Source organism: Drosophila grimshawi, unplaced genomic scaffold (genome assembly GCF_018153295.1).
Source record: "Drosophila grimshawi isolate 15287-2541.00 unplaced genomic scaffold, ASM1815329v1 contig_1367, whole genome shotgun sequence".
In the NCBI taxonomy this organism is placed as follows: Eukaryota; Metazoa; Arthropoda; class Insecta; order Diptera; family Drosophilidae; genus Drosophila; species Drosophila grimshawi.
Genome location: NW_025062889.1, coordinates 9,488,866 through 9,501,331, shown reverse-complemented (window position 1 = coordinate 9,501,331; position 12,466 = coordinate 9,488,866). Strand labels below are relative to the sequence as shown.

The 12,466-nt window shown below is 40.8% G+C and overlaps 1 protein-coding gene across 2 annotated transcripts in view; it reads left to right on the top strand.

Annotated features, from left to right (window-relative positions):
• Positions 1-12,466, top strand: part of LOC6559795 — a 69,418-nt gene that overhangs the window by 42,765 nt on the left and 14,187 nt on the right. For both annotated transcript variants that reach the window (XM_032734119.2, XM_001986238.3), the window contains 3 exons: positions 2,488-2,537; positions 6,304-7,462; positions 8,035-9,774. In XM_032734119.2, the coding sequence (XP_032590010.2) occupies positions 6,389-7,462; positions 8,035-9,774 (2,814 nt within the window). In that variant the 5' untranslated portion in view covers positions 2,488-2,537; positions 6,304-6,388. The remainder of the gene's footprint in view (positions 1-2,487; positions 2,538-6,303; positions 7,463-8,034; positions 9,775-12,466) is intronic.

Here is a 12,466-nt window from a genome sequence, read left to right as displayed (position 1 = left end):
TTCAGATGTCTACAAGGGTATTTAAGTATTTATAATACTTATATAAGAGTTGAACTTTAGCGTTGTAAACGATATCTGATTTCTAAATCATCTGTTCATCTGTTCGTCTAGACTTTTAAGTGTGGCATTCGCCATAATTCACACACACACACACACACATAAAGACTTCTCTTACTCACAGATATCCCACACAGCTGTGCTCTATTTTTATATGTCTTTCAGTATCTGATTCAGTTAATGCTCGCAGCCGCAATTGTAGCCCTTTTATGTATTTTTCTTGTTGTTTTTTTTCCAGATAGGCAATTTTTGTTCTGATTCACGTATTTTTCGACACGTATTTGATTGAAATTCTATTTGATTATTGTGGCTGATGATGTTCGATATGAGAGAAGCTGACCTGAACTTTGCCCTTTACCCTTGTAACTCATCGTCTCTCACACCGCCTAGCTCATTTCAGTTCTATTTTTATATGTTTACTATGCCCAAGTTGTCGCATCTTGAAAGTTACTTGTCATGCTTACTGTGACAGCTTGTGTGAGAGTCTCTGCACTTTATTGTAGGTGTCACTGTATGCCATTCCTTGGCCTTAGAGACACATCAAGAAGTAGTCTTACTGTGACCTATGCTGTGTTTACCCAGTTGCAGCAGAGTTCATGCCCAAATCTATTGATTTAAATTCAATTTGGTAACAGGGTTGCAAAGGTCAGAGTGGGATTTAGAATGGAATGTTCTAATAATCTATATCGAGACTTGGTTTCAATTCAACTATGTAACCTGAAAGTACAGGCTGAGTAGGTATTAATAAGGACATTTTTTATTGTAGTAACCATGTAGTTACAATAAATTATTGCCAGATTATTACTTTTTCCTTTGACTGTCCAATGATTATATTTATTACAAAATAACTTTTACTTGCGTTCCAATTTGAAACAAAAAGAACTCCCCACTTCTTCATGAACCTTCCCCATCATAACATCCTTGTACATTTTGCCTTCTTTTGCAGATATTTTATTCAGTGTGTCTCGTATTGTAATTCTCATCATTTTATTGCTCAGCAGCTTTCGTATGTAAATGCATTCGTTGTTGTACGTGCAGCTGAGTGTGATTATTTTAATATCCATTAGTTGAGCATGTGTATTTCTATCTGCGTTGTCCTGGCTGTGACTGGACTGGAAATCATGCAATATTTTGAAGAAAATGTTTTAAAGACAACTAAAAACAGTCTCACAAAGATAGGGGCATATCTTGTTTGTAGCTTCATGTTAAATAGTTAACTAAAACGTCTTCAAAGTCATCACGTGTCCATCAACTTTCAATATTTGCTTTGGTCAGTGTACAAATTATATATTAATTATTCAGTTATCAGTTGTGCATAATTGTTTGTTTGCCAGAATACAATTGCAATTGGGCACCTCTTTGTCGTCGCAGGCGTTTAAAAATTAAACATACTTGGCACTTGCCAGTGTTTAAGCTAAGACAATTGTGTGTTGCCGTTTCTGCTTGTGTGTCTGTGTGGTTGTGGCTGGTGGTGGTAGTGAATCTGGAGGTGGAGGTGGAGGTCATGCCTGTGGCCAAGTGTCGCCAAGTCTAATTGGCCGCATAATTGTGGCCGACATTTGGCTTTGACTGGCTGGCTGACTGGCTGGCAGTCAAGCAATTAAAATTCCTTTGGCACAATTCAGGCGCTGGATCCAATGGCACCCGTATCACATGACCAGCAGACGGCCTGGATACTTTCATGCGCATTGTATCTGCTTTAAGTTCAATTCTTTTCTTCTATTTAGGCAGCAGCTGCTGGCCATTTACAGTTTGAATCACATTTTGGCTGCGAATTTGTATTTTTTTTTTATTTACTTTGTATGTGTGTGCAGCTGTGTGTGTGTGTGTGAGCGTTGCAATCGAGTAGTGGTTCATGCCACATGTGGCATGTGGCTTGCGTCTGCTGCATTGTCGTCATAATTAGCTGCATTGATTTGGCTGCCCCATTGAAAATGCTGCTTGCATTGTCCCGGCAATTCCATTGCTGCACCGAAGCGACTTACTAATTAATTGACTGGCTTTATGGGAATGACACAATGAAGCCGTTTGCATTTAGTGCATGTGTTCAATTTTCTGATAATTGAATAAAACTGAATGATGAGGAAATGTTTAATATTTACCAGATATTTGATTTCGATTTGCTTTTCTTTTATGAATTCAGAGGCATTTAGTTGCATTCATTAAATACACAGTCTAATATTTATTCGTACATCAAGCGTATTTCTGAAGCTTTTTGGAAAGATTATAAAATTACCGTTAAAATCAATTAATATCAATTAAACACAGTTGAAAATGAATATTTGAGAAATGCAGTTGCAGGAAGACCTGCTAATTGAAGTAAATATGAATTTGCTTTCTTGATTGATATGAATCCATAAATATGCATAGTTGTAAATTGATTAAATTATAAACCAAATAAATAATGATATTTTCTATTTCATTTTGCAGTTGCAACAATTTGTGGAATTTGACAACATTCGCATGCAGTTTTAATGATGGTAAGTGACCAACTTGGTTAAGCAAAAGTCCGAAATATGTATTCATATTCATGACCCTGCCCTGCCTGTCCAAATAGCTGCCGCCTGTCTTTCTATCCCTTATCCCGTGTCGCTGTCAGTTGGCTAATTAATTCCATGACCAATTGACGTGAGTCAATTAGTGGGTGCGGTCCACAAGCTCACGTTACATTCAACAGCCAACATTTCTGAAAGTCAATTAATGCGCAACAACTTAGATATGTATAGTTGGGGAGAAACTTTGATTATTGTTTGTTTGTATAACTTGTACTAATAATAAAATAAATTTATGTAAGTCAAACACAATATTTGTCTTGGCTGACTGAAGCGTTAAATAATTAAGAATACTCGATTACGTAAATCTTGGAATATGAGCAGACATAAATGATTATGCGTATAGAAACTGTGCATGTGAATTGATTCTTGGTTTTAAAGGGCTCTTTGTATTGTTGAGGGTATTTTAATTGTTGCAATAAGATTTGCAATGCATCCACAGCTTTTACTCTTATATGTTATGAAACTTATCGAAACTTGTTTTTGCTGAAAGTTTTCAGAGGCGCTTGAACACACGTCAATATATTTTATAAATTTTATAATTCGATTCTCTATTAAATAAGCTTCTCTTCCCTTTATTCTACATAGTAGTGGATAAATCCATGCATAAGAGAAACAGCTGCAGTCAAATTCCTTAACGTTTGATTTGTGAGTTGAACTTGCCTCGGGTACATTTTTGTTGTTGGCTTTAGCAGTTTAAAGTTTGATTGATTTACAACTCAAATCAATTGCAAATGCTTTTGAGCTAAAAAGTTGTTGGCCCGGAAATTGTGTGGTAGAAGTTTACGCGTCTCCCTATACAACTAAGTTTGACATATTAGCGGATGGCATTAATATTCGTTTCCTTGTCGGTCGTCAAAGCCAGTTGCTTGTCTTCTTTTTTGGGCTGGGCTTCTTCTTATTCCTCTTGACTTGGTTGTCTTAAATGGCGTTAAATGAATGTTCACAATGTGCGCTGAAAGCGATTAATTTGAGAATATGTGTGGGGGGCAGAGTGCGAGCGAGGCGCATTTAGGCGTGGCAACAGCCAACTGGCAGCAAATGTCTTTTCTTGTTGCCTAGCTGTGGCATGGGGGCCGTCTGAAAGCAGCAATTTATCTCTGGCATTTTGCTGCTGCTCCTGTTGCGGCTTGTGTTGCCTGCCACACACATACACATACACAGTTTTTTCTCTCTCTTCTTTGGCTTCTGTGGCTGCTATTTTCCTTTTTTTCTGGCAAATTATGCTAGTCGCGCATTTTTGTGTTGCATACTTTCGTGCGCTTGCTTTTCCCTCGCGCACAGAAGAAGTGAAGCGCATACCAAAAATTAATATACTGACATACCACCAATGGCATGTGGAGCAACTTTGAGGTTTTCGCTCAGCATCCTTTGCCATTGTAATGAAGTCAAAATTAACGCATTTTTTTAACCGACTGAGTAAACTGGTGGCAGCTTGGCAGCAATCTACATTCCCTATTTGGTGAATCTAGCTAGAAAAATGTTATTAAACATAATACATAAGTCTTACTTAGAAGAGTTTTATTCATACAGAAATATGTTTTTCCAAAGATATAAGCTTACAACCAAATTGTGTAATTCTGTGAACAAATACTTGATTAACTGATTAATTTAAAATATATGATACATTTGTGTAAATATATTGCTTAAACTCAAATAATAATTAGATATAAATGTGTTATTTGCATTGCATTTACGGTCTATAAATGTAATCGAATAAAATTCGAAGCAAGGGTGAAATATGTTTGTGTGTATTTTGAAGCGCCTTTATATTACAACCTGTACTTTAATCAATTTAATGTATATAGCCGCTGGGTTCAGGTCGAGCATGTTTATTATAGTATTGTATAGTCCTTTAGTCCATTATAATGTGCTTCATTAGTTCATGTATTAAGTGCCTTAAATATCCCATTGCTGCAGACAATTATTTCTTTTAATGACCTGGCACTGTTCTACTAATTATTTTTAAATTCAATACAAAAGCTAATATGCATTTACCTATCCGATGGGAATAATTGGGCACACTGTCATTGCTGTCTGCCACTCTGGAGGGTTGTTGCCGTGCTGGACTGTTTTGCAGAATTTTTGTTTTCCAAATCATTTTATATCATGAGGAATATATTCACCCACAACCCCAACCACACCCGCGCACCAGTGCATTCTCAGTTGCATCGCTTACATTTCTGGGTGCATTTTGGAAATTTTCGATTAATTGGCCACAAATTGGGTGCGCATTGTTGCAAGCTAATTTGATTTGCGTCCGTAACTGTGCAGCATAGCGCATTAAATTGAATCAGAAGCAACGTGGTTAAACATGATTGATTATGATGCCGATTCGCGGTACATTGAAAATCATTTACTCGGTAATCGAAGCATAAAACCCATTGTTAAAAATGTTGAAAAGACTGCCTCCAGCATTTGATTAACCGTTTCTTTCGATTGAGTCAACTGACGGATTGATTTATTGTCGCCATGGCATTGATGCCACTTTAAACAACATTTACAACATCTGTTTGCACTTACCGAATAGTCAACAATTCAATTATATATACAGTTATTTTTATTTTTAAAGACTGCTCTCTATTTTGGGCAACAAATTTAATTGAATTGCCCCAAACGGATTGCTAACGATGCCATCAGATTCAGGTGGTTTGCTTTAATGAAATGCACGTGGCAAATTCCAAATCCGATTTGCCATTTTAAGCAACAGAAATTGTATAAATTTCAGTACTGGAGAAATTGCAATAAATCAAACAAAAGTTAAAATGCAAATCAGACATCAGTGGTGCATACGAAATTGAATACCGAAATGGATCAAACACTGAATTTCAGCTTTATTGCTTCTCTAAAACCAATCAAAATAGTTCAACCGGGTACAAAAGGTATCCAAATAAACACAAGGTGCGCGAATACCAAAACCCAGTTGATCTAATCAAAGATGGGATACTGGTTTCAACCAAGAACTTAAACAAGAACTTGAAACATTATTTCGGGGTTGTAGTATTGATTTTGTAAATCAATGTACCTCTAAGGATGTAACTGAAGGATATTATTATCTTGTGACGATATATGAAAGGATGACATCTTTGACTTTGCAAACTTTATATATATGTATGTTAAGAAAACAAGTACATTTTTAAACTTTGAACTCACCGATAATAGCTAAAAAATTGAGCAGATCAATTAGCTCAGTAATCTTTATTCGATAATCGAGCTTAGTTTTGCATCTCAGATGAGATAATAATTAAGTGATTAAAGTTTATTCAATATATCTTCTAGCGATGCCTGCTGCACCGGTTGAGTTCTATTTTAAAACTCAGCTGGGACTACTTGAAAGAAAATACATATTTCAAGTGGTCCCAGCTGAGTTTTATGTTTTTTACATGTGATAATTTATTGTCCAGAAGCGGCTGAAAAATGTGTTCACTCTTGAGTATTCTGTCAAGGACCAAGCAGGCAGTCGTGGTTTGATTTCTTGAAAATATTTATGGTTTCAAAATTGTTTGACAATATTATTTAGGACTCAAATTCACTGTACTTCAAGTGGAATTATCAGATTATCAGGTCCTGTGTGTATAAGAATTGTAAGACTAGCACTCTCTGAGTAAAAATATTATTAATAATATGTTTTCTTTATACTTAAAAACACATAGCTAATTTCTAGCAATTTTTTCATTTCTGGCATTTATTTTAGGCTATGCTCAAGATGCTGTTGTCGTTGCCGTCAGCCACGGCTGAGCTGTGTGTAGGCTCCACTTCTTGCCACATTGTGTGCCAATATGCGGCCCCCAATGCCAATGCAGTCGACTGCATTGCAGCCGAATGATGCATTTCAGCAGGAGCACGTTCATGTCCACGCAACGCCAGCAGGACCACAGCCACAGGCCATACAGCATTCTCACTCGCATTATCCCCATCAAGGATTAGAGTTGCATGCGCAGCAACAGCAGCAGCTCCAACATCAGCACCTGAATCAGGAGCTGCTAACAACGCACAAGGCCAAACTGCCGCCGCTCGAGCTGCTCGTGGAGCACAAGCTCAGCTACAGCTCGGCAGCCACATATCATCAACAACAACAACAGCAACAGCAGCAACAAAAGCAACAACAAAAACAACAGCAACAACAGACACAGGCGATCCTTAAGGATACCAGACGGCATTCAAACGATCTCAGACATTCCTTGAGCAGCCCATCGTCCAGTGACGATTGCTTGAGTGCTGCACGTGCCTCCATCTTTGATGACGCCGCCGAGAATTTCATCATTAACTTTCCAGCGGAATCATCGCTGCAGCTGCAGCCACTGTCGGAGACGGTGCCACTGCTGACGCACATCGAGGCCACTGTTGTCGACAAGCAGCGTTCCATACGCCTCGACAAGAACAGTGCCTCGCTCATCTTTACCAAAAAGGAGCTCAGCCCCAATAGCAACAAGAGCGCCGCCCATCCGTCGCAGCAGCAACAGCAGCGACGTCAGCATCACAGCCTTTACGGTGCCGGCGAACGGCAGCGTAAACAGACAAAACATTTGCCGGCTACGCAGCGCGGACAGCAGCATCGACGCAGTCTACCGCTTAGCTACAACAACAACAACAACAACAATAACAATCTGGTGACCACACCTGCATGCAATAGCGCCGGCACGGCTGGCCCCAATTGTGTCACAAAGCATCACACACGCAGCCACAACCACAACCACACCCACAACCATACCCATACCCACACGCACACACACAGTCACGCAGGCGTGGGGCTGACATCGCCAACGTCGAACGGCGCCGGCGCCGTTGTTTCCTACTCCTGGTACGCGCCAGTCTACAGTGCGCTCGAGGAGGAGCTGGAGCAGGATTCGAGGGTAAGTAAGGAATATGATAATAATAATGATACTAATAATGCAATACATATTTTGTAGCAGTATCATTGGATTATCTATCATGCAAATTGTGGTTTTAATTAGGTCAAAAAATAAGTATTATTTTATGATTTATTTGCTCAAAATTTAAACTCAAACTCAAACTAATATTGATGCGTATCCTTAGAATTGATTATATTTGTATATGAATTTATACTAAACAACTCAGGCCAAAATAATTACTTTCAAGATAGATATTTATCCTTAGAAACTAAAGTAGTACAAAACTAAAAAATCCTTTTCGTATTAAAATATCAATCATGCCACAGCTTCCTTTGAAAAGTCACAGTTGAGTTTTATTTACTTAGATAGATAAATAGCATAAATTACAATTTGTGGGTGGGATTGAGCGACCTTTGAAGTAGGTAATAAGTAAGCTATTTTCAAATTTCCAATCTGAGTATTAAATTTGTAATTATTTTAAATAAATACAACAATTTGTGCTTGCTTGGAAACAGCTGTCATTTGTTTTGTGTGTAAATATTGAACAGATATCGTTGAACATTATATTGCAGGATTCTTCACCAATTCACAATCTGGCCAACACAAAGCACCAGCAACGCGCAGCCAGCAGCCAGCACAGTGGCAACGCCTCGCATGCCGCGCATGCAGCGCCGCCGCAGCACGACTCGGACACAAACGAGACAGTTGCGCTGCTGGAGACGCAGACGCGCAACAAGATCAACATCATTACGCCGGGCGAGGCTGCTGGTGCTGAGCGCAAGGTGCCGTCGTCTCAGCCGCGCATCTCTCTGTCCCTACCCAATTCCCAGAACAACAATCACTCGCACTCTGCCAGCAGTTTGGGTAATGCAACTGGAACGGGAACGGGAACTGGAACGGGAACCGGGACCGGTGCTGGGGATGTGGAGAGCTCGTTGGGACTGTCGGCAGCTCAGTTGCCGCGTCGTCGACGCTTCGAAAACTTTCTCAAGTCGCTGGTGGGCCTCAAGGGCAGCAGCAGCAGCAGCAGCAGTCGGGAAAAGGAACGCGAACGCGATCGTGAGACGACAACAAATTTGCGACCCGCCTCGCCGGAGATACGGATTACGCGCACACCCTCCGAACAGGATGTGGTGCTCCGTGACCCCGCTGGCCGCCATCACGATCATCAGCAGCAGCAGCAGCTAGCCAATGGCAGCAGCAGTCGGCTGAGCATCAGCGGCTCGAGCAACTCACTGAATGTGGTGCAGCAGAAGCTGTGGCACATGATGCGACGCGAGGGCAGCGCCAGCAGCCTGCACCAGGAGAAGTCTCAATCCATTGTCCAATACACGGGCTTGCGCAAGTGCGAAACGGTGCTGGCCCTCACTCGACAGAGCCACACGCTGCATCCGATGGGTGGCGGCGAGGGAACGGCCGTTATGCTTGCCCCACACGGCGGCAGCGGCATCTTCAGTTCGGGTGGTGTTGAGCAAATACGGCCACTGAATCGACTGCGGCACAGTGTGAACAGCATCAATGGTGGTGCCGGTGGCACCTGTTCACGTTGCTCCAGTTTATTGTCATTGGCGGCGACCGGTTCGCGTTACTCGCTGGCCAACGGATTTGTGGCACGGCCAGAATCGGTGCACTCCTTGAACTATGCCGCACAAGGCAGGCGACCCAGTTTTGTCAGTTTTGTGGATGACACCGAAGAGCAGCAACAGCATCAGCACAAGGAGCCCATGCACATCAATGTCAATGCACAGATCCGACTGAGCAGTGGCTGCAACAATGCTGTTGCAGTTGCAGCTACAGCCACAAACACAACTGTTCCTTCTCCTGCACCATCTGCTCCTCCAGCACCAACTTGTGGCTCACTTAAGGGTTCCGGCAGCCTGCACAGCGCGAGCAGCACAAGTCCGCCATCGAATGTGACAACAGCCACGTTGCACTCGAACAACAACAACAACAACAACAATATCCTCGGCGGTGTTGCCATTGAGGAGCAGGTGGCAACGCCGTGCAGCGCAACTGGCATCGAACTGGGCGCCTTTGGAACAACTCACGCATATCCGCTGACTGTCAGCTCGCTGCTCTCGATGGCCAGTGCCAATCAGGCGGCCCAGGCCTGTTGTGTGCGCGATGGCATAACGTTGCAGCGACCCGATATGCTCGCCTCCGCGGAAGTGACGCCCTCGGTGGGCACACCGGCCACGCCCATCACACAGCTCAACTTTCAGCAATTCACGTGCAAGTTGTGCCTCATCGATGTGGAGAGTGGCGCGGATGCAACAACTTTGCTGCAATGCGGCTGTCAGTTTTGCACTGAGGTAAGTTGAGCGCTTCCCCCCTCACTTTACTCCCCATCATCACTACACTAAAATGTTGTTTAGATTGTTTCTTCAATTTTTTATTTGCTCGCTATGTAAAATGGGGCTGAGTGGCATTTGCTTTCGACCCCTACATATGTTTTCTTTCATCATATTAGTATGTAAGCAGCGTGCTCAGCGTGCACGAGCTGAAAATGGAAAAATTGCGTCTTGAAAGACGCAATATTTTCCCAGCAGATGCAAAGCAATCTTTATTTTCGTTTAACCCATACAGAGCAGCTCACTCACTTTATGTTAGTTGAGAGTGAAAAATAGACAAAGAAAATATATTCAACAGATTCTTACGATTTATTTCCTTTTTTTTTATAACATTGTACGTGTTTTCTACGATTTTAGTCTTGATTAATTTCCAGCAAACTTGATTTCGTTTCTTTCTTACTATATTTTGACTCGAATAAATTGTCTCCTTTATTCTATGAAACATTCTCAAAAACAATATTTCGAGTAGATAAATATTATTTAATCTAGCTCCATTGCGCGATTTACCTTTTCCTGAGTTCCTCGGCAATTACTTAGTTTTACTATGCTGCTTTAGGACTCTCTCATAGTATTTTGTGGTAGTATTCGCTTAGTTTTCTTTTAATTTCTTACAATCAAAACCCACATCATTTGTAATACATTTGCACATCCACAAATTGTATTGTAAAATTCGATTAATGGGTTAATGCAAATGAAGCAGATGTTGCAGCTTATCTTAAAGTGATTGCAGGTAAATATTTTCAACAGGCAGCTGTCTGAGGCAAGCTTTTACAGCAGCCGCCCCTATATCTGTGTGTGTGTATCTGTCTGTGGGTGTATATATGTATGTGTATGCCTGCTTTCTGGCTTAAATGTACTTTGCCTTATACAAATATGCAGCAACTATCAGCAAATTGCATTCTGGCCCTGGCTGAAGATGGCTGTCGTTCCCTTAAGTCCTTCGCAGCACGAAATTGCATGCAGCATTTTAAATAATTGAATCAGCGCTAAAAGTGAAGCCAGCAATGATTTCCACCTGCTTGCCACATGCAGCACATACATCACCGGCTGCGCAACGCTTGAATCTAATTTCAGCAGTCTAGTGCCCAGCATAATTCCTTCTTCTTATTTGCCAGCATAAATAAAACAAACTTAATTTCCACGTAAGACAGCCAAAAAAACAACAAGTACAAAATGCGAAGCATTCGAAAACAAAATATCCTTGGGGTGAATATCAAGTTTTGAATACTCTCACAAATTCAAATGGTCGTAGAATGATTCATCTTTATTTATATATGAATTAATGAAAGTAATGTGTTCTTTTTTAATATAAAATTACCAAGATATATGCTGCTGAATTTGTGGTTACTTTTCTTGATCAACTACTCCTCTTGTGTTGTCGCTGTTCCAGAATCTATATACTTTCTTATTCATGTGTCTGTTTCACACAGTTGCACATATTCATGATACTCTTTTTCCTGGTATAAATGAAAATAATATTATATCTCATGCCTGGTGCACTAAAGATGTCTAATGCCTCTTCTTGCTTTTTCTGCACTAGTTGTTTATGAGAAGGTAAAATTTACAATATACATACACACACACACACACACACACACACACACACTGACACAGATACAGACACAGACATGAAACTGTCTACAGTTGCCGCTGAAACATGTCCACTACGACTACGTGCCGCTTCCGACACGTCTGTTGACTGCTGCTCCACCGCCTCCTCCTTCCCCGCACTGCCCTCTGAATCATAGTCTGAGTAAGTCGCTGACTCCGACACTGCTGTCGGTTGACGGTGCTGGTTACGTGCCTAATGCTTACAAATGTCCCTTTAAGTCCCCTTACCCCATTCCTCCCTTAGCAAGCCACCCACCCCTGTTCCCAGGGTGTCGTTTTTCGCTGCCATTTGTCACCCTAAACTGTTGGGCATGATGTTCACTTCACAGTGCTCAGTGCTCCGTGCTCGATGCTCGATGCACAGTGCTCAATACTCCCTCCAGCCCCTTTATCTATCATCTAAAAACCGGCAGACTCCTTAAATCTACTCCCTTTTTGCAGCGCTTCAGATAAATTGCTGGCATTGCACATACGCAACGTTGGCAGCGCTTAATTAAAAATCCACACGCGCAAATTCCAATGCAAACACTGTGTCTGCATTCAGTTATTTTTGTTGTTATTTCTGTTAGTGTTGTTGTTTATTTGTTTATCTTACAGTCTGGAATTTTGTCGCGCTCCAAATAACTACGCTTGTTTATGATTCACTGAGTTGACAAATTCGTTGAGCTCCTGCCCCCAGCATCCATCGCATCCAGTCAAACCAAATACTTGTCAAAACCAAAAACAAGAAAATCGACTAGAACAGAGCAGCAGAATATGATATGAAATAACATGCCACTTTTATGCAGCATCATCATAATTCATATGCCATGTATACAGACACAGCAAATGGATAATAATAAATGCTTACCATTTACCAAGTTGGGAAGAAATTAACTTTAACTCTCTTTCTTAATGGTTTTACAACCTAACTATTAATAATTTAAATGAAAAAATGACGTTTAAGATAGTTAATCTGAAATGGAAAATAATTATTGAATTTTATACATTTTGTTGAAATCATTGCTCGACTTTATCACTTATTCTTAATCATTTTATAAAT